General features: G+C 38.9%; 2 protein-coding genes across 4 annotated transcripts in view; one reads left to right on the plus strand and one right to left on the minus strand.

Moving 5' to 3' along the window:
- Nucleotides 1–23,635, minus strand: part of LOC134539440 (uncharacterized) — a 48,813-nt gene that overhangs the window by 24,628 nt on the left and 550 nt on the right. Inside the window, exons 2-11 of one of the 3 annotated variants that reach the window (XM_063381479.1) lie at nt 17,710–17,876; nt 17,109–17,304; nt 15,512–15,633; nt 14,010–14,214; nt 10,707–10,886; nt 7,753–7,933; nt 6,053–6,246; nt 2,866–3,099; nt 1,751–1,932; nt 699–918 (exon numbers count right to left, since the gene is read on the minus strand). In XM_063381479.1, coding sequence (XP_063237549.1) covers nt 699–918; nt 1,751–1,932; nt 2,866–3,099; nt 6,053–6,246; nt 7,753–7,933; nt 10,707–10,886; nt 14,010–14,214; nt 15,512–15,633; nt 17,109–17,174 — 1,584 coding nt within the window. In that variant the 5' untranslated portion in view covers nt 17,175–17,304; nt 17,710–17,876. Of the gene's footprint in view, nt 1–698; nt 919–1,750; nt 1,933–2,865; nt 3,100–6,052; nt 6,247–7,752; nt 7,934–10,706; nt 10,887–14,009; nt 14,215–15,511; nt 15,634–17,108; nt 17,305–17,709; nt 17,877–19,849; nt 20,149–23,635 lie in introns of those variants that run through there. The other 2 variants (XM_063381481.1, XM_063381478.1) reach the window with 2 other exon arrangements.
- The window catches only part of LOC134539441 (non-structural maintenance of chromosomes element 1 homolog), a 37,135-nt gene continuing 33,503 nt past the window's right edge, over nt 20,004–23,635 (plus strand). Inside the window, exon 1 of the mRNA XM_063381486.1 lies at nt 20,004–20,036. The gene's annotated coding sequence lies outside the window, so the exon portion shown is untranslated. The remainder of the gene's footprint in view (nt 20,037–23,635) is intronic.

Here is a 23,635-nt window from a genome sequence, read left to right on the forward strand (position 1 = left end):
GGGTAGCCCACCCAGATGAATAATAATACCCAGCCCCCCTCCCCCCCAGGAAGTGTTGGAGCGCAAACAAAGGAGTTCTTTCAATCCCAAAAATTTGTCACTAGGAGGCAGGGATTATCATTTGAACTAAAAGTAGACCTATTGAAAAATGATACACCTTTCAAAATTTTTAATCAAAAACCAACTACAGTGAAATCTCGTTACAACGTACCTGAAAAAAAAAAAAAAACAAAAAAAACTCATGTTTTCTGTAGTTAATAATATACTTTTGAGTGAGAAATCCTCCAAAGTGAGGTTTCACTGTACCACGATTTAAAGGTTTATACTACTCATGAACAGTAAGTGTTGTTAACCACTTTTCCAGCTCCACATCAACATATCACGTGTTAATATATTATCTTAACAGACATTTTTTTTTTAACTTGAGGGTTACATTCATCATCTAGTAACTTGCAATTGCTTTGGAGTGCTGCTACTGCTACAATAGTTTTAATTATTTTTTTCATAATTTACTTATAAACATGCCATCTATCAGGAGTGACAATTTTGTTTGGTGGTTAAACTAGAACAGAGAACCAAGTTTTTACGAACCGTATCCACACCCGAGAACCGGGAAAAAAAAGGTAGAATCGACATATTACTACTGTGTGACAACAACTGAAACAAATGAAACAAGGCAGCGGAGTTCAGGTAGAGACCTTGGAGCACTTCATGTGGTTGCAGCCCTCGTTCTTCTGGATGGGCGACTTGCAGTTGGGGCACGGCTTGGAGTTGGTGACGAGCCACAGGCAGTTGGCGGCGTCCTCCGTCTCCACGCACGACGCCCTCAGCTCCTCCGGCTTCACCTCGGAGATCTTGTGCTGCCACTGCTGCCACTGCGCGCAGCCGCACGGCGCGTGCGCCTCGCCCAGGCACTCCCTGCGCCCAGCACACACGCCCGTGTGACCGTGTTCCCGTGCCGTCACTGCAGGGAGGTCTTACATTCGGCACGCTCCGCGACAGAGCTGCTCCCCTCGGCCGCCGGCATTTTCGGTTCATCCTTACCGTCAGCATTCATTTCATCCGTATTTCTTCTTTCTACAAAGCAGCTTAATGCAACTTGTTTAAAAATACCAAATCCAGAGGTGCCCCCCCCCCCCAAACACTATGACTCACCCCCCCCCCTAACCTAATGATGCGCCCCCCCTTCCCCCCCGAAATTTTTTATGTCATTTTCTCAATGATTTACTCAATTATTTTATAATATTATATTTTTTTAGTATTATATTTTATCACATTTTGCTTTAATTAAAACTGAATTTCTAATAATAATTTTGGATATATCAGGTAATATTTCCATCCTGAACCGACAGATGCCAAACTGCTTTTGTTGAGGAAAGTGCGGGGTTGCCAATTTGATTTACAAGATCCCTTTCAATTATCAAAGCACCAGAAACGTATTTTCACATTATAAGCTATAATCATGTAAATAATATATACATTTTTCTCGTCTTTTACCACCAACCCCCCCCCCCCCCCCTTCCACTGAAATTTTAATGACGCAGTCTGCATCGTTCACCCCCCCCCCCCCCCCTTGTGGGCACCAATGCCAAATCGTTACAAAATATCTGTGTTAAAAGAGTTCCAAATGGTCAGAGAATTTGAAAACATTTTCCAAAATGTTTCGAAAGTAAATTTTTTGGAAACCCTCCCTGGACGGAACGTGCCGACGGGGAGATGGACGGACTGGGGAACGGCAGCCGGGGCTCACCAGCAGAAGAAGTGGCTGTTGCCGCAGTCGACGGCGTGGGACGTGAGGGGCGGAGGCCTGGCCGTCGGGATGCCGTGCAGCGCGTCGCCGGGCTGCGCCTGCTCCGTCTCGGGCAGACGCACGGCGCGCCCGCAGCCCGGCATCGGGCACCACTTGATGCTGCGGTTACTCTCCACGAACGCCTGCCGACACAGCGGTCCCCGCGTCTGGCCGGAGGAGACCCCCCAGCTTCACACTGAACAGCCTTTCGTTCACTCAACATTCGGGTTCCGGGTGAACATAACAAAGCTACAAAAGCAGAAAAACTAATCCATCAGTAGAGACCGGAAAAATTCGCGGATTCCTTTCGAGACAGGCTGGAATCCAAACTCTTTTGGCTTAATGCTGCGTCAGTGATTGGACTGCAATTTACCTGAAGGACTCCGAGCCAATGGCAACAACACTCAACAAAAGAAGTATCGAATCATAAGAATCGCAGAAAGCAGGTGTCCTGAGTCGGTAGCCAATGACCAGGCGATAGTTGCCCGAGTACATAGAGAATCGTGGAGTCTATCCTAGTGGTCATTAAAACCGCGAATTTTTCCAGTCCCTATCTATTAGTATTATAACTATAAGATGTTTAGTTATTGATTCGTTACGAGAGAACACTAATTTTTCCTTTAATAACTAGGAACAAGATAATACAGTGAATTGCAATGAAACCGACATAACACCAAAAAGTATACCAATTCACCATATAACACTGAAACGCAAGTTAAAACATATCATATATAGCATCAAAATTCAACTAAAACAATAAAATTAATCAACATTCTAACATAACTAGTAATTAGTATATAAACAAGATTTTATGGTTTTATTATCAGGCCCGTAATTTTTTTTTTAAACGGGAGATTTCTGTGTTATTGCTTTTTTATTTAGAATCGGAATTAGCGTATTTTTGGAAACAAACCAACACTAATTTTGACTAATTATCGAATGTTAATATAATGAAAGTTAATACAGGAGTATGGGAGAGCCGAAACGTAAAAAATGTGGAACGTGACCCGCCAGACGACAGGAAGAACTGCGGGGTGTCACACGCGCAGCTCCGGGGGGCGACCTAAGGGACCCACCTTGATGTCGAACTGGAGGTAGCGGCGCGCCATGTCGGGGCTAACCAGCCGCTCGATTACCTCGACGGGCACCAGGATGTGGCACTGGTAGGCGGGGCACAGGATGTGGTGCGCGTCGCCGTCCTGGATCTTCACCGTCAGGTAGTTCTCCCAGCAGGACGTGCAGAACTGGTGGCTGCACGACATGCTGACCGGCCGGTCCCAGCACGGCATCGCCAGCATGCAGATCTCGCACTGCCGGGCAGTCGCACACGGCGCGGTCGGGAGGATCGCCGGTGCTCCCAGCACGGCATCGCCCCTGAGCGCCAGGGGCGAAGCCTGGGGAGGGGTTTTAGGGGTGATACCCCCCCCCCCCCTTAGTGCCAATTATTTTTTCTTAACTGAAAGCAGGTTAGCTAAAAGCCTGGGTGTCTCACTGCCATCACCCGGCCACTGCGCTGGAGGGGAAGAGCAAGCGAGCCCTGCCAATTCACCTTCCCTTTACCTACCCCCGTCGCGAGCAGAAGCTGTGAGGTTGCGACGCCGTGACGGGGTCCCAAGCTTCCAAATATCTTGCACCTGTTGTATTTAACAAGCGCGGTAATTCAGGGTGACTACTCCAACCCTAGAATAAAATTCTGGGTATTTCCAGGTTTTCCTGAATATTTAACTCATTTTCTATACTACGTCTATGCGTTCTTTGTAATACTAAATTATACTTAAAATATAAATTTACTTCCAAGCCTGCCTACGTAAACATATCCTAACAAAATGCCGAATTACGTTACTTTCCGTGCAAATGCACATTGCAGATACAATGATATTGGTGCATTAGATAAAGTGTTGCCAACTATTGACAAGATAAAAGTTTACACCTAAAAAAGTATTAGCTGTTATAAAACCAAACAACAATTAGTTAAAAGATATACCGTATGAAAATTTAATAAACTGAATCCATAAATTATCCAATGAATAAAATACTTTTTTTTTTTTTTTTTTAAATTGGAATTACGCACGGTAAACAATCTTAATTCTGCTGCGCTCTGGCGTCAGGTTCTGAAAACGTTTCTCTGAGCGTCACAGTCACACACGTAAACATGAATGGCGTCAGGATTGCCGATCACGCTTTCGTCTGTGGATGCTGACTCTCCCATGTCGTCTCTTATTCTAAAAATAAATATTTATTACACAATCCATTGCTATTTAATATATATATTCAATATCGATATTAATTGCAGATGTACATAATCAACAACTTTAAAGTTAGACGATAATTACAGTATGGAAGAATAGCAAATCTCCCGAGGGGCGAATAAATTCCTGGGTATTTCCAGTATTTTTCCAGAGGCAAAATATTCCTGGGTAATTCCAGGTTTTCCCGAATTTCCCGACCAATCGTCACCCTGTAATTATAAGCAGGTGGTGACTGGGTAACTCTTCAAGCTAAAGCTAATTGTTTCCAGGAATTAGGCAAGTTCTGCCGAAACCCAACCATTTCTATTCCTTTTTTTTTTCTTTTTTTGTATTGTTGAGCTTCGAGCATGGTTTATGATTTTGAGTGGACGTGGACCACTTGGATTGATTAATCTTTATATCTTTAATTATTTTGTTAATTCATCACTCAAACAAATTTTTATTAAAAAATTAATAATATTTTTACCATTACAATATTTAAAGTTAAGTACTATATGAGCATCAACGTAACCAAGAATGAATGTTGCCAACTATCGCTGACTACATTTTTAAATGAGCTACAAAACGGTGATAAAGGCAAACAGATAATGGTTATAAGATAAAGTTTGAAAACATCTTTAAAAGAAAATTTACACATCGAACAACTTTGTATTTTTGCTAATTAAATAAGAAGTATAATATCAACGAATAATAGACCAACTTTAAAATACATTGTTTTATACGGGAAAAGAAGTTATGAGCAACATCTTACAAGGAAAACAAATAACGTATATCTTATTAAGGTAATAGGGGCACCGACATTTGACCATATCGGACAGGAAATTGTAATGTGCAGGTACATCTTAAATGAATTTTACTGTAATTGTAATTACTCGATTTTCCCCATCACAACTAACAAACTGCCTGACCAACTTGAAAACCGATTGCTGTTGCACGGTGCTTTATCCTGTCATGTTTACAACCCACACAACGCGCTTGGAATCTAACAGCAAGACCAAAAAACATAGTGCAATTAATATGAGAGAGATTTTTTTCCTTCGAATTTTGATGTCCTAACATAATGGTGTGACGACTATGCAAGTGCGATGATTATGCGATAAAACACAGTAAAATACGGATTATTAACGGAACGCAAATTTATTTTTTAAATACAATCTGGTTTTGATTCATTAAGATGCTGAATGGTAAAAAAAAAAATCCACTGAGTGGTTTTGTAAGTAAGGTTTTGTTAATTTCTTGGTTTTCGAACACACCTTTACAATTCCCTGAATTTTACCTGTTTTTCCAAGAACGTGCCTGCGAGAGCCGATGACAGTATGTCATTACCAGTTTACTGGAGTCTGGTAGATTAAGAACCTAATCTTCTTATATTAAATAAATGTTTTAATGTAAAACCATCTTTTTTTGGGCATCGATCAAGTATCGAACCAAGGACAGTGAACTGGTCGAATCAATATGTATATTTATTCCAGTATATTTAAAAAAAAAAAATAAAAAAATAGTTTTGGAATTTTCCCCGAATTTATAGCTGAATAAATACAGATATCCAAGATGGCGACCAAATGTGAAGATGGCGGGGTGTCTTGGCAATAAATGACTACTGCACTCTTAAGAGGTCACTCCAGTGTTTCAGGGGCACTACGCAACCCACGTTAACCTCATAAGATTCAATGCTATTTTCATTTTGCTTATAACTAATTAACTAATATAGATTTTGAAATGATGGTTTTATACTAATCTTTACTAATATGCATAAGTGTATTGTCTAGGATTGAACCATAATTTATGCACGTTTTTGAAGAAAGGGGCTTTGATAAGAGCATCATTGTCTTACACATCAAGCAAGCATCATTTCGAAATCTATATTAGTTAATTAGTTATAAGCAAAATGAAAATAGCATTGAATCTTATGAGGTTAACGCGGGTTGCGTAGTGCCCCTGAAACACTGGAGTGGCCTCTTAATGTGTAAAAATTATAACAGCATGACTGCAGCATCCTCTGGCAGACGCTCACAATGTCGCTGGCGCGGCCGCCCTCCGGGCCGACAGGATCCTGGCGCGGCCGGGAGTCCTCCAAGAGCGCGGCGCGCGGCGGCCTGGGGCTGCCGCGGTGCTGCAGCGCGGAGGCGGGCGGCTGCACGCCCGCCAGTTGGCAGCACTGCACCGGGTCCTTCATCCACTTCTCCAGCAGCGTCTCCCGGGACCACTCTGCCAGGCAGGCATGCACCTGAGCTCGTGGCTTGTCACTCAGTCACTGGCTCCAGGAAATTACATACAACACACTGTAACTGGGACGGTACGTCACGCTGCTAATGCCGGATATTCCCGTGAGGTTACGTTTTTCAGATAATCATGTTTCATACAGTATCAGGCATAGTCTCCCGAGGTATTTTGTTTATTTGAAACAAGTCTTCATTCATATTTTTTTTTTTGGGAAAAAAAATATACGTTATGGAGAAAAACTGACATCATTAACGGTATCAGCACACACCCAAAAGACATAAAGATTTAGTCACTTTCGTCAAACCAAAATTTGGGTTTGTAGACCTGTGTTACCGTTGTAAAATAACAAATGTGTTCATACATTGTTACTTGCTGTAAGTTGTTTCTACAAGTGCGCAGTCAACTACAGAACGACTTTTGGTTCATACGCCAGAACAGAATGCAATGTGAAAATATGCTGATAAGAAAAACACCCTATCAACAAAACCGTCTGCAACAACTGAAAAAAAAAAAAAAAAAAAACACTTAAAAACTGGAAATAAAAATTTAATTTTTTTTTTAGTTGAGTTTTGCTATTTATATCCATCATGTGAAATATCTTCTCCCATTCAAGAAACCACGTACAAGTATTGTTTTTAATTTTACTTCGTAACTACCATAAAAATTTTTACAAAAATATTTATAAAAAAAGTACCCAACTCCTGCACTTCAAATTCAATACTGATACTGGAGAATATTTTGATATTTGTTTACAAAATCTATTCACAAAAAAAAAATTCTGGGAATCACACATAAAATGTAGCTAAGGATAAACCACCAACATCTTCGAAAGAACATGCAGTGTAATCAGCCAATTTACACTTTATACAAAAAAAAAATCATTAAAAAAATGAAAACTACGGTAAAAAAAAAAAATATTTTTTTTTATGCAAGAGTAAGTACTTCACCTTACAATGAACCTCAAAATTATATTTGAATCGGTACTCTGTATCCAGCATTTGTCTGTGCTCCGGCCATTACGCAGATCAAAACAACGGAAGTGTTCCGTGACTACGGAAGTTAAAGAATTCACCCGAAAATTGGTGAATTCTAGCAGCGCCCAGCACCAACTTGTGTCCAGGCGGCCATCTTAATCTTTACTGTCCTTTGTTGGACACACACGCAAGGAGAAAGTTTCGTCCTGCATCCGGCCAACGAACAAAAAGAAAAAAAAAACACTGTTACATGTCCACGCTGCGAGCACAAACAAATGAGAAATATATACAAATGGTCCTTTTCTTCACTGTACAGGAAGAATCAATGAACGAATGAATGGATGAGTCAGGGGTGAAATGAGGCCTGACGTCTCGCAGACTCGGGGGACGTGAAGGCGAGGCAACGTGTCCGGTGGGGAGGCCACTACGCGGACCAAAAGAACGGAAGAATCAGCGAACGGACGGATGGATGAACCAGGGTGAAATGAGGCCTGGCGGGGCGGGAGGGCGCGCCCACCGTTGTCTCGCAGCAGCGCCTCGGCGGTGAAGAGCGGGACGTGCAGCATGTCGGAGGTCTCCACGAGAAGCTGGTCCTTGGCTTCCTGCAGGTCCTGGGTGCGCAGCCCGCTGTACACCTCCTCGGGGCCCTCGGGCCCGTACAGCTCCGCCTCGTTCACCGTGTCGTCGCCGGCGTCCGCCTGCCGGCCCCGCACGCACCCACACGCTCTCCCGCGCTCTGCCCCGCACACACCACCGGATACCAGGGGACACCGTACAATATCAACATAGTTAAAAAAGGTTTCTCTCTTATTTTTATTCAGATATAACTAGAGATGGTGATTTATAGCATTTAAAATAATAACATTTAGCATTTTGTAGCATTTTTAAAAACAAGATTTAGCCAATTTCTCTCATTTTACATTACTGAAGAAAAGTATTTTTTTAAAAAGCATTAAATAATACACATATTAATTATTAACAACCACAGAAATAAAGATCTAGCACAACTACAAAAATAGCCTATCTTGGCAGGTTTCCAAACAACTTTTTAGCACTTATGAGTGCAATAAATTGAATACTTAAAATTACAATAAATATTTTTTAGCCGTGTTCATGGCCATAGTTGATGTAGAGTGCACAAATAATGTTATTGAAACTGGTTTTTTCAATTTTTTTTCTTTGTTTTTTTCAATTTTCGCCTTTTTTTGGATTTCGATCATGCCAGAAACCGTTGCTTGCAGTTTTACCTACTTTTTTTCTTCATCTGATTTCTCGGTCAATCTTTTTTTGCAGCCCGATGTCCCTCACATTTAATGTGCTTTTCAAGTACATATTTTTTTTTTCCACTCCAGACGGCGATTACATAAATTGCACATTAGTATATTCATATCACTTTCGTAGAACTGTTCACTTTTGTATTCATTTATGCGATCGCGAATGGAAATTATGTTTCGTCCCATTTTTACCACGAGAAATAACAGTATACAACACATTCACGAGTATGCACGTAGTATTTTTAAACACACCACTTGTACTCTGCAATATGACGGACACTCTTCCAACTAGTTGTTCTTTGCTTTGTTTACAATTGCGAGGCACGGACGGATGGCTATTCTTCATTCCATATTTATGAACAATAGTGTTGTGAATGACGTGACAATAAGATACTTGTGCTGAATACGCCATAAAATGATGGTTTCTTTTGATACTGAACTGAAACGAAATACAATCGGTAAATAAATTGTGTAGAGTGAAGACGAATTTCGTTTTTTTACCTTGATTTCGCATTTATCTCCAAATAGTCTAGATTTCACATATTATAGCAGAAAAAATATAATTTAGCATATTTTCGCATCTATGTCGCGAAAACGAAAAATCACCATCCCTAGATATAACGCTTTTGACGTGATAACCTCTTATGAATCGATGAACACCGGCTGCACGCACGGAAAAATTTTCACGTTCCGCCTGAGCCGGGCTAGGCAAGAACCGGGGTCAACCACCGTGCGAGAAAATCTTCTACAATATCAAACAGGTTAAGGGAGGGATTTTTTTTTACTAATTGTTCGTGATTATACTTAAACAAATTATTTAAATTAAATTTGCAAAAAAAAATTGTAAATAATATTTGAAAATTAAAAAAGTATGCAATTTTTCATCAATGTTTTCTTATGACGTCATCAGGTAAAATTATTGTCCGTAAACCGACTTTACAGACAACCCCCCTTTTATTAAATGATCATTTAGGTGCTTAGTAAAATAATAATTCCAATTTAAACAAAGTTTCGTTTTAATGAAGTTTTTTATACTGTTTATTTAATAACTAATTACATCAAATTATTGTAATTACCATTCATATGTACATGTACGCACATAACACCTTCATTCAACATAAAAAATTTTTTAAAAAATTTAGAAAAGTTACATCCACTCATGTATTCGATTCTACAAAAACACAAAAATGTAATAAAAAGATTCATTTGCAAATTAGTAATGAAATTAGCTTAGTTACACTTTTTAGTTATTCACTTGTCTGTTACTTACGATGGCCACGTGTCTAGTTCAGCAATATGATAAATACATTTACAGCGAATAGCTTCTCAAAATCGGCAGTTTTATTTAGATTGCGACTGTCAATTTTAACATTTTTAATATTTTTTATCATACTGGTATGTGATACGAAATAAATAATTGTTTACTACACGTTTAATATGTCAAAAGGTCTCTAATTTTAATTGCGATCCACTACTGTTTCACCAAAATAGTGAAATATGTTTTATTATTTGCTGTGAAATGTTTGTTTTCAATATTGCTTGAGACTTGTTTTAATGACACAATTAATAGTTTTGAGCTTGAACTGCTGAAAATGGTGCATTTTTTATCACCTGCATGAACTGAATTAGGTTCGAGTGTATTGATTTCTTGGAAAATAAAGTGAAAACTCACTACGTAATAAAAACCCTGTTGGTACATGACTGTCATTAGTGCTGAAGGGTCTACCTGACCTAAAATTATATATTTTACTATCCCTAAAAAAAGTGATTAAATTATGGTCCCAATTTGTCATGTGGACATTTAGTCCCACAGGAAAATAGGGATACCAAAAAAAAATTTCCACCAAACGTTTTGGCGAAGATACGATGCAGTGTTTCCCTGGGAAGTGGGGAAATGGGGAAGTGAGGAAATGGGGAAGTGAGGAAATGGGCAAGTGAGCAAGTGGGGAAGTGGAGAAGTGGGGAAGTGGGGAAGTGGGAAAGTGGGGAAGTGGAGAAGTGGGGAAGTGGGGAAGTGGAGAAGTGAGGTAGTGGAGAAGTGGGGAAGTAAGGAAGTGAGGAAGTGAGGAAGTGGGGAAGTGGGGAAGTGAGGAAGTGAGGAAGTGGGGAAGTGGGGAAGTGAGGAAGTGAGGAAGTGGGGAAGTGGGGATCCCCCAAGCTCTAGTAACGACAGACGGCGCGACGGCACGGCACTCACAAACACCATGCGGGACTCGAGCAGCTGCGCGATGCCGTGGTGATCGCTCCTGACGGCCGCGTCGCACGGCGTGAGGCGGTCGTGGTTCTCCAGGAAGAGAGGCGCGCCGTGCGCCAGAAGCAGCTCCACGCAGCGCTCCATGCCCGACACGGCCGCGCAGTGCAGCGCCGTGTCGCCCTTCTGCGGACACGCGTGCACGGTCCGTGTTCCCGCAGCTCTCTCTCTCGACACACACGCAACCGCTGCGTCCGTGCTCACGCACATTTCACTCGCCGTGCGGCGCAAGGGCTGGATCCGGAATTACGCGGTTGGACGCATTCCCTAATTCGGCATTACATGGTTTGGCACATTGCATAACAAGGGCGTAGCCAGGGCGGGATGGGGGGGGGGGGGGGGTTTTAGAGGTTCAAAACCCCCCTCCCCCTTAGCACCAAATCTTTAATTAAATTTCTTATTCATCACTCAAACAAATTTCATATTAAAATTAATAAAATTTGTTACCATTACAATATTTAAAATTTAAGAACCGAAAACTGCTAAACTTGTTACACTAATTTACACCTTAAAATCAAATTTTCCCGGGGGAGGACCCCCTGCTTCAATACGGGGGAGGGGCCATGCTTCTTAACACCCCCCCATACACAAATCCTGGCTACGCCACTGTTGCATAATCCAGCATTCTATGGTTCAGAACGTACTGGTATCTGGCAGTCTGTGGTATAGAATTTTCTGTAACCCATTATTCTATGGTCTAGTCAACGTGCATGGTCTAGAGAAGTTGTTACAACACTGTCTTGTAGTTGTAGGCATGAAACAAAGGTCACAAACCACAAATATTATGTGAAATTCCAACAATATCATAATGCAAAAAAAAAATCCTTGAAATAATGGGAATATGAGCTCACATAAATACACTGCACCCAAGTTCATGTCAGTTTGGTTTATTTAAAATCTGCAACTAAGCATTTCCATTTACCTTAAAACACAGCACTTTTAATTACGTACTTTTTAATTTTTAATTTTCCTGTCCCAATTTACCTAATATATTCAACGTGGCAATATGGGAAACTTTTGATGATTTCCACATCTTACTATCGCAAAATGTTTTACCTTTTGGTAGCCAACATTCATGGGTATTTATTTATTTTTAAGTTCTACCAACATAAGAGATAACAGTAAAATATTTTAATTACCTATTGGTTTATTTTTAAAGTATAAAATAGTGTGTTTACAATTGTTACAATTGTGGTAGAAATTTTATTTTCTTACTACTTAAAACCAATTTTGTTTAGTGTTCAACATGCTGAAAATTATGTTTTTTTTTTTTAACCGTGCACCTCCGTTTGACACAAATTTTTGTATGTAACACAAATGTGACTAAATCTGTGAAGATTCTGTTTTTATAAAATTTAGTGAGCTTGTAAAGTATGTGCATAAAGCATTGCAGTGAAAATTTAGTACATAAACAAAAAAAAAATTGCTGTTACCCATGCAAGCAGAAGGAAAAGATGAAGTAATATCTGGATTGATGAGATGGTTTTCGTCACATTGTAAGCAAAAGCATTGATGGAAGCTTTATCTATCTGCAGAAATCAGCGATCCCATGAAATGTTTTCATACATACCCTTATTTAAAATACTGCCAGGTGACGGAGTTGCAGATTCGCGATGCGGGCCTGAACAATTTTAAACGAAGAATGACTAATGGAATTTGTGTTGATTTCTACTCTAAAATGATCTATTGGTATAGCTACCACTACAAATTAAACATGATAAATTTAATGTGATAAACATTATATTACTAAACATTTTTTATGCCAAACCTAATTTATTTTATGTGGACAATCGGGTGTAGTCCTATCAAGGCTCTGTAATTAGAGCAATACCTGCTCAACTCACAAAAAGAACACACACACAACTCTCAAAACACACAAACATCAACATTATTCTTTCCAAGAAAAACCAAAAACCTTCACAGGCATTGTAAAATGTACAACCAAACAGCAACTTTTTTCATTATTTCACTTCCTTTTTTTTTCCTGTAAAATTAGTAAAAATACTCTGATCATTAGATAAAGGTAAAACTATTTATGAAAATAAAAAAAAAACACTCATAGGTGCGGGGGTTCAAATGTACATTGATCAGAATTGGGGCAGATATAGCTCTTTCTATAAAAATAAAAAATTGATATCGTCAAAGTAATTAATCTACATGTTGGGAATAAAATATATAATAAAACAATATTTTGAACTTTCATTCGGTTCTGATGTTGGTAATATTTGAAACAAATTAAAACTTTAATTTTGTATTTATTTTTTTATAGTGGTTTTATCCACACAACAAATTTTTTTAGATGATCCTTAGCTTCATCATCACATCACATGAGCCAGGGTATTGTTAGCTGTCACCACAGGGTATAGTGTGAGAGGTAAAGGGACATAAAAGAAAGTGGAGGAAGGGAACACAGCATGTCCACACAAATCTGTATTAAAAATTCCCTGACTTTCCATGACAAAATTTCAAATTTCCCTGGCCTTTTTAATTTTTTATAATTTAGCTATTTTGCGGTTTCTTATAAGAACTGGCCTATGACCGGCCTAGAATTGTTAGACAAAAAAAAATTCAAATTCTAACAGAACCTTGCATATGCCATTTTATAGTGTGCATGATTATGCCCTAAAACATTATTTGAAGAAGAAGAAAAATCACAGAGTGGGTGATGGCAGACTGGAATATGAAATTTTCCCTTCAAATGACTACTGCTGAAAAATTTCAACTTTTCAAGCAAGTTCACTAACCTTCCTTGAAAGTTTCCAACTTCCCAGACTTTACAGAACGCGGACAACCTGTTAGCTCTGCGGATACATTCTGACCGAAACTTTCCCATCGAACAACGGAAGCTCGAAATAAAACGAACATGTTGCAAATTCCCAGGCAAAAGTCAACTCTAATATTAAAAAGAGCTTTGATTCTCTCGCTCAGTCACATATTCGAGCAGCACATGTAAAAAATTGGAACGTAAGGAGAAGTGAGGATGTTGGATGTTGAAGCGAGGGGCGACTGCAGCATCGCGACTGGTACGACACGGAAAGGGAAAAGACAGGCACGCGGTACAACCTGCACCAGAAACCCCGTGAAACGTTCGAAGACCACGCCTCGTTCACGTCCTCACGTACGCAGTTTCGGATCTCGCCGTGACCGACACGTGGCTGGGTACCTCGACTGGAGACGCACACACGAGCTGCCGACGTACGAGAGAGAGAGAGCGCGCGCGACACTCGAGCGGTTTGTCAGGGGGCTGACCTGGTCCTGGGCCTGCAGGTCGATCTTCTCGCGGCCGCCCGAGTTGAGCGGCACGCCGCGCCACTGCAGCAGCAGCGTCACGCACGCAGCGCGCCGCTCCTCCGCCGAGAACGACTTCTGCGTCAGCTGGCACGCGCAGTGCAGCGACGTCTCGTTGCAGCCGTTCTTCTTGTTCGGGTTGCCGCCCAGGTCGTTCAGGAACGTGCTGCGCGAGGGGAAAATCTCTCGCCCTCAGCTTGGTCGCGTTCAAAAGCCCACCTCACGATCTAGGTACATACCTCCGAGATCCCTCCGCCAAATGGCACACTCTATTTTTTACGCAAGTGACTTGGATGCATGCAGCTATCAAGTGCCACTGCCAAGCAAAAAAGAAAACTTGTTTTTAAGTTGGCAGCCATTTTTATATTAACATACCATCTTTTATGGTTTCATTTTCGGGCCAATTTCCTTTTTTTTTTTAAACAAGAGATTTCGGTGTTATTTTTTTTTTTAAGAACTCTGCTTATTCATAATGATAGAACCATTTTCAAAAAAAAACAAACAACACTTACTTGTTTAATGACACTTACTTCACCAAAACAGTGTCACTTCACAATACAATAATTTGTAATAAGCAAGTCTAACTACTGGGAACAATCAAAACTAATCAGCACGTATATGTGCATTTGAAAGATGTGCCACTGGAGTAATATAAAAATTATTTACTAATAAGAGCTGCAATACTAACACAAGTAAAAAATTTCCCAACCTATTTAGTACAAACATTTTGAACTCCATGCTAAATAATTTACATTCATTGGATTTATGTAATATATTAACAGGTTTGGTTTTATTTTACCCTTTGTCGAGTTTTGATTAACTATTACTGAATAATATAATGATTTTTTTTTTTGTTTAATTTTGGTGCTTTATATTAACAAGCATTTCGGTGTTATATTGACGTGCTTTGCGGTGTTATTTTGGCTTTATCGCAATTCACAATATAACCTTGATCCCTATCTACAAGACATTAAGTTGCAGAAATAATGTTTTCTCTGATTTGCCGCCAGCTTGACAGGTGACTCATGTTCACGGCTGACTTCAAGAACACTCGGACAAGCCTGACGGGACTGCACCGCCACAAGCTCGGCTGCTGTGTTTGCTTGTTTGAAGATTGTCCCTGATAATTCCAGGTGCTCCATGTTTTAGTAGATATCCTGATTAGTTATAAATATGACTTCACCTGGAGCATAACAGATAAACTATAACTTAATTATTTAAATGACAAACATCTAATGGCTTAGACAGGAAGAGGAGGGTGATATAAATTAACACATCCCCCAAAAAAAAAAAAACAGAGGATGCAAAACTTACTGCTTTTGTGGTCATACTTCAAATACTTGGGTCTTGCCGTAGTAGGTTATAAGAACAATTACAACTCCTTGGCTGTTAACGAGACCCCGCCGACGTGGCCGGTCCCAGGCAGGGGGAGCAGGGAGAGCAGGGGAGGGGGGGTGACTCACCGCAGCAAGTGCTTCATGCCGTGCTTGGCCGCGTAGTGCAGGGCCGTGTTGTGGTGGTGGCTGTCCCCGTAGCTGATGTTGGGGTCCAGGTTCTTCCGCAGCTCTGGAGTGCTCTGGAATATCTGCAAACCACCACTCTCCAAGCATCGCCACTCACCCTCCAAGCATTGTCACTCACCCTCCGAGTGATAGTTAAATAATTGGTTAGGTAAAATCATAGATTTTTAATATTTTAATTGTAATAGTGTAACACACATAGAGATATAGAGAGATATGTAAATATAGGTATATAGAGAGTGTGTGAGTGAGCGAGTGAGAGTGAGAGAATGAGAGAGAGCATGAGAGTGAGACAGTGTGAGTGTGAGTGAGGTGAGAGTGAGAGTGAGAGAGAGAGAGAGAGTGAGAGTGAGTGGGTGGGTGAGTGAGTGAGTGAGTGAGTGAGTGAGTGAGCGAGCGAGTGTGTGTGTGTGTGTGCATGTGTGTGTAGAGATATAGAGAAAGATATACATAGATAGAGATAATTAGAGAACGATAGATGCTTTGTATACGTGTATCTACTTCAAACAAATTGCAAAAAATAAATTGATTGAGGCATTGCAATGCATGCCGTGCATTAGCTAGTTAGTCATAAAAACATAACCTGGAAATAATTTGCTAGATAAAATGTTTAATTAAAAAGTACCTAGATTTCATAACTAATAGATTTAATATTAAGTGTATTATAGTTCGAGGTAAGTCTATAAATAAGGTCATTGTTGTTATGAAGTGCACACAAGGTTTAAAGTAATTGACCATTAAATTGAGGAACTCTCAGACCAAGGAGATAGTTACACTTAGTTTTAGAACTGTGAACAAAGGGTGAATGAAGGTAAGCTCTGCGTTCTGAAAGAGGAGTTAAAGTACATTGAGGGAATTGCTTTAGAAAGATTAATTGGATTATTTAATTTTGTATACTTTCCATTTTAATGCAATCTACCATCTTTATGTCGTCCCAGATAGGTGAACAAGAAGACAATTTTATACAGCATTACAAAAAATACAAAATCCAATTAGTTAACTAACATTTTGTGTCAATTTCCCTGTGATTCCCAGGTTTCGAAGACACTTTTCTCAATTCTCTGAGTTTTCCCCGTCTGTGGAAACCCTGAAGCGTAAATATATTATTATAAAGCTTTATTTTAACACCTAGGCGAAAAATTGATTTATTGTATTTCATTTCAAGCCAGGCGAAAGGATATAGACCTACCTATGATGAAATAATCAATCACATTATACCAATAAGATAAAAAAAAATATTTAAATGTATTCATACATATCTGCTAATTGTTGCCCCTTGGATGGGCAGCCCTTCAGGATTTTTCTAACAGTGGTTAGTTTAGGTTAGGTTAGGTTATGTTATGTTAGGTTAGGTTAGGTTAGGTTAGATTAGATTAGATTAGGTTAGGTTAGGTTAGGTTAGGTCACTTTACAAACTAACCACTGTCAGAAAAATCCTGAAGGGCTGCCCTTCCAAGGGGCAACAATTCAGTCGCCCCTGCTTAGAGCACGATCTGAAGCGACGCGAAGGCGCGAGGGACGTCGCGACCCGGGGGCCCACCTGCATCGCCGCGAACTCGTCGCCGTGCTGCACGTACTTCTTGAACTTGGAGGACGCGCTGCCCATGGCGGCGGCGGGCGGCGTCAGGAGGTCGCGGGGCCGGCGGGGCGCGCGGGGGGCCCGCTACTGGGGCGTGGGGCGAGGCTGCGCTGGGACCACCGCGCCGCGGGGCAGCGACGCTCCGTCATCTGCGCCCCTGCGCACCCGGCCGGCGTACTCATTCCCGTTTCCACGTCACACATCACATGCCCTCGGCTGCCTGCATTTTTAGTTTACTCCGAGTTCATCCTTACCGCCAGTATTCATTTCCATCTGTATTTCTTCTTTCGACAAAGCAGCTTAATGCAACTTGTTTAAAAATTACCAAATTGTTACAAAATATTTGTGTTAAAAGGAGTTCCAAAATGTTTTGAATGTAAAATTTTTTGAAACCCTCGACACGTTCGGGCTCACCAGCAGAAGAAGTGGCGTGGGAACGTGAGGGGCGCTGGCACAAGGTTGATCGTACCGTCGTTGCTACTATTATATCAGTATTTATACCAGACCATTAAAATTATACCCACATTATGTTATCAATAGGAGAATTACAATTTATAATTACCTTTTAACTTCAAAATACTCAGAATAGGTTTCATGTGGGTTGGTTCCTTTTTGCATAACTACGTCCATTTCTGTTTCCACGCTGTTACAAGACCGTGCAACTGTCTCGCATCTCACGAGAAGACAGCAAATTACTCCGGCGAGTGCTTTGTTACGATCCAGACCTCACTGGCTAGACACGTGCAGATTTTTAAAAAAAAAGGAAAAAAAGGAAACTTCCGTTAACTCACTCATTCATACGAACACAGCGCAAAAACAAGCAATACTTGGAATACGTGAATGCACATAAAAATAGTAACTACGTAAATAAACAAACAGGTAAGAATTACACCTACTTGCTTGTACAACATAAAGCAAGCAAATTGTAAGAAAAACTTTTAAATGCATAAAACAACTTAACTTATGATCATAACACATATGGCAAACATAAGAATGATTTTAAAAAAGGCATAAAAAGATGTTATTTCAATCATGTCAGGAAACTTAACCGTATTACTGAATATGAGATGACATGATTGTTAATTAAACTATTTAACAAGTAGAAAAGGCAGTAGCCTGGGACATTACAACATAAATGCAGCATTTATGTTTTAATGCTCATACTCGAACAACTAGTTTATTACTTCATTTTCGTGTCATCACTATTAACTAAATGATTTTTCCAGTAAATTTGTTACAATTGCTCTATTGGATTTTAATGTTTTGTTTCAAACACATTATTTGTGAGCTGTAAAAGGTCACGCAAGTGAACATAATGGTGATCACCTTTGTAAATTTTTACGGCTACGAAATAAATATTTTTCCAAATATCTGTCAAGAAAATTTCAAATAAAACATAAATTGCACTACAGCTATCATAACAAATTTACAAGAAAAGTCCTCAAATAATCTTCAATTTTTTTCGCTATAATTATAATTTATGAACTATTTATCCCAATTTTTGGCATGACAAGGCATACATCATATCTCCCAGACCTTTCCATACCTTGTAGCAACTGCATATGTATTAACAGGTGCCGCGAAGGAATAGCTTATTGTTTACAGCGAGCGACAAACTATATTGATAACCACACCAGTTCATATGTGTTGCCTTCAACAAGCACCTAAAGCCAAGTCCTATGCCATGTCATATATAAAAAAAAAAAAAATTAGTAAGGAAGCTTCATTGCTAGCGGTACCAAGATATTTGTAAAAGCAAGATGGAGAGGCCTAATAGCCCTTCAAATAAAATGAACAGTGGAATCTTAAGAAACTAAAAATACGGCCTTCTTGCTATTGATACAACAAGGAAAAAGGGGATACAGAAATGGCGGTACTTCTGAATAAAATAATTTTTGCTATGCGGGCCCTTTGCACTTGAGTGCAACTAGAGAGAGACAAACCACTAGTCATGGTCGTGGAGACGACCGGTGGAGAAACCTCCAAGTTCACATTACCTCCTGGCACCAGACTTGACTCCGCACACTCGTAAACAAAAGGTCAGTGTCTTTTGTACATCAGCTGTTTGGATCGCACGTTATTGGGGCTCTTGAATTTTTTTTTTATTTTCTAATGGCTTCTTGTCCTTCGCGGTGTATCCAACGACCCGCGATCCAACGAAAATGTGATTTAAATGTGTAATGGTATGCTTTCTACATGGTTTATATCCTCTTGCGTGATCAAAAATTAAGGAGTTGAAAGGACCTCTTTACTTCACCGCATTCACCACCATCAAGAGGTAGAAAACCATTTGTATATCGCAAAATCCCTCAAGAAAACAACAATGTTGAATAGTTCATGCACAAAAAAAAATTACGGTCTGCAGCTAGAGAGACATTAAGACAGGACAAACACCCACAAAAAAAACTAAACACATCCACTTATTATAAAAAAGAACAGTTTTTTCTAGTACTAGTTTGATTTACAAATAATGTAAATATTTATAGAGATAATTACAATTGGAGATTAATCTATACATGATGTCACGACTATTATGAATTGAAGAAAAAAAATTGTAGACTGAATTGTGCCATGCTTAATCCATTATTTTCTCGTAAATACCTGAAGTTAAGTTTATAATTGTATCAACTACGAAACATCACATTAAACAATGTCTTAAAGACTAGGAAGACAGTCAACAACACAACTACTTCTGTAATCACCTGACACAATAACAATGACTGATACGACACTGAGACGTGCTCTGGGTGGTCTCAAAGATCCTATCTTATCTATCATGTTCAAGTCACGCTAGAAGAGGCCACAATGCGGACTAAACGTTCCACTTATCCCGGCTATCTCTGTCAATAACTGGGAGCTGTACAGACGCTGAACCGAATGACCACTGTGGTAAGTAAATATTATGAACTTACCAAAATAATATGATGATACTTTGACTAATAGGTACTACAAAAAAATATTGGCTACTAGGTATACTTAGAGATTAAACAATTTGTCTTATGATGAAAATACAAGGCAGTAGCATCTGTGTTTGCAACAAAGTTTACTTTAAATGCTGTCTGAATGCAGAAATTAGTACAGTAAGGAATTTTATTAGTTATTAATAAAAATAAAACGCTAACATCTTTCAAGGAATGATGCTCACAAAGTTATTTCATTACAAATAGATTAATTTGTTTTTTTTTAATTTGTCAATTTTTCCTGAAATTTCTATTTTTAAGTTAGTATACATTTATAACAAGTCAATTGACACTTATGTATGTGTGATGCATGCAAAAGGGGCTATATATCCATTTTATTTTTTAAAACTTTTTTATAACAAAAAAAAACCTATATAAATTTCACTTGGAGTCACAGCTTAAGTACCTACTTACATAGTTATTCTGTGCAACGTAATGGTTATGTTCGATGCGAATTTTATTAAGTGATCAGATCGCTTTCCAGCAACTTTTTTTTCTCTCAAGATGAAGATAACAGCTTTCGAACAAACTCTTAACACATTATAGTAAATGGCCGAGTGCCGTCTCAGCTCCGGGCTAAGGCAGATCCTTGAAAAGGCTCACAAGATGTGACTGACTATGTGAGTAAATGATTGTCTCCCCTTCACCTCCCCGAAATCCTAAAAGATATATAATTGATAATTGATAATTTTTATTGTCATTAGACACAGGGTACAATAGACATTGTCATTAAATATACATAATAATAATATATAAATACACATTTTTAAGTTTAAAGAAAAAAACATCTTAACAACAATATAACTTTACACAAATTTAAGGTCTTTAAAATTTAAATTGTTCCATTCGTCTGGTGAGTATAAAGGATTGGATATGAGCCATTGTTCTAAGATTTGTTTATACTTATCAAAAGATACTGTCCTTGCACACAAGTGTAATCTATTAAAAAAAACTTACACTTACATTTTCAAAACTCATATATGATTTACATAGTCGTTTAAAACTGACATCAATTAAAGGAAAGAATTTGAAAGCAAACAGTGGAAAAGTTGTATTTCCCCTCAACAAAAGAGCATGTCTAGAATATAATACATTAACAGTTCACACATACTCGTATGCAGATATTTGCAGGAAAAATGTTTTGTAAGAAAAACTATGTTTGCAGTGTTCGCGATTTTTTCGGGGGAGAAATATGGAGGGGGCGTAAAAGGTGATGAGAATGTGACATGCTAGCAGGAGGATGTGGCGAGATGAGAGTACTGGCAGAGTGAGCACAGATGTGCAGCGAGTTTAGGCAGGATGTACGTCACTTGTCACCCTGCAACAAGAGCGCGCTGCCATAGGGCCCACGACCCAGGACGCCGGGACTAACCCTGCACTTCAACCCGGCAAGGAGGGGGCCATGGGTGGCAAAGCTCGAGCATAGCTACACACACTCGGTAATTTTGGCAGAAGGTAAATTACAAAGTGGTATACACATATTCAATTAATTTATTCAAAAAATTTATTACAATGTCGGCAATTAGTAATTTCATTACGATGTCTATGTTTTGTATTTCCTTTTTTTTTCATTTTATATTTTGATGTTTATCTTTAATAGTTATATTTTAAACTTTATTTGTTTGTTTGTATTTTGTTTGTATTGTTTATATGTTGTCCTTGTACATATGTGGCGTGCCCACCGCTAAAGCCCTCGGCTGTTGGTGGGCATGTTACAACATTAATAAATAAATAAATACATAAATAAATAAATAAATAAATAAATAAATAAATAAATAAATAAATAAATAAATAAATGTGTTCAGTAATATTCAAAGTTACAGGTTTCTGCAAAACAAATATTTTCCAAATTAATTTTGTTTGCACTTACAATCGTGGTGGTTTCTTTAAAACAGGAGAATAATTTTGTTGCATTTCAATGATTATAAAAATTTTTATGGGTGAAGTAATGTATTCAAATCAGTACGTGCTAAATGCCATATTAACTAGGTATGTGTGTGTGTGTGTGTGTACTTGTTCTGATACTACTTGTGTGAAGTGTAGTGTTTTATTAACAACGAAAACAGTTTTGTTCATAATGTAGGGTATTGGGTGTTTTTTGTTACTGCAACCATGTATTCAGGTTAATTTCCAAACTAATTGTTGCGTAACCACGCGCAGATCCCAACTGTGCTTGCGAAAATTTTGACTCATTAATGACAGGGACCTTAAAATCATAACTTGTTGCGCAACGACAGGAATCAAGAAAGATACTTGCTGCAATTTTGAAATCAACATTGTTCTATATTTTGTCATCATTGAGGCAAGCATTTTGCAAGCACAGTAGGGTTTCACACATGGTGACAGCCATGTGAATGCACCAAATTAATATGTCTTAACAGTAGTAATCGCTAATCACCTGTTTGTTGACATACAAAACTATTTTCATTACTTAACAAAATACCACTTTACACACGTAGTACGTACACCCAAACACAAGCACACACACATACACATATTAGTTAACATGGTGCTCATGATATATTGATGTGAATACACCATTTCACGTACAAATGTATTGCAAAGCATTCAAATATAAAAAAAACTTGGTCTCTAGTCTCAAAATAACCATTACACAGTACTACAAAAACCTATTTTTAAAAATGTTTGGTCTTGTTTTTCACAGAAGCCTTTAATCTATAAATTTTCCATGTACTCATTTTTAATTAAGTAATAGCCTTCCTTGTGAGTCCTTAGCCCTTGGTGAGACTGATCACAGGTAATTGATTACATTACAATACCTGTGCATTGACATGGCCATGACCATGTTTTCCTTTCTGTGTGTGTATGATTAGGAGAACTTGAATTAAATTGTGAGAATGGTCTATTACATTACGTTAGCTACATTAAAAATACTTCAAAACATTATGGACGGTTGGTTGGGTTGGTACAGCTACATTAAAAATACTGTCTCATATATTTAACGGTTGCTTAGGAATTACTAATTTAAGATGTAGCTATCCTGACTTAACCAACCATCAACATGATTTCACAGTACCTATTTTTAAAGTAGCTAAGCTAATAGAATCGACCATTTTCACAATTTAACTAAACTTCTCCAAATCATAAACACATAGGCCCACGCAGGAAAGGAAAAAAATTTGTAGTGGCCGCATCAATGCACAGGTATGGTAATGCAGTTTATTAATTGTGAGTTCTCAGAAACCAGTAGGAAATTAGAAACACTGTTTTCAGGGTAAATATAGGAACATCTCTAGTGTCAAAAAAAAGAAGGATTTTTTGGAATTTTATTATTACTTCACGAAAAAGCCACTCTGTAAGAACATTACCAAGAGGACCATCGGTGATGACCTGGGAGCGGGAAGGGTAGGGTAGAAAGGTTGGTAAGACTGAGGTAACCAAGGGGCAGTGGTGTCTAATCTAATCTAGCCTCTCCCCTTTCCCCCTCAATTATTCTTGAATGGGAGGAGACTTTTCAATACTGCAATGCAACGGCTACACCTACACTGAACACAACACAATTAATTC

Source organism: Bacillus rossius, chromosome 15, assembly GCF_032445375.1.
Source record: "Bacillus rossius redtenbacheri isolate Brsri chromosome 15, Brsri_v3, whole genome shotgun sequence".
NCBI classification, from domain to species: Eukaryota; Metazoa; Arthropoda; class Insecta; order Phasmatodea; family Bacillidae; genus Bacillus; species Bacillus rossius.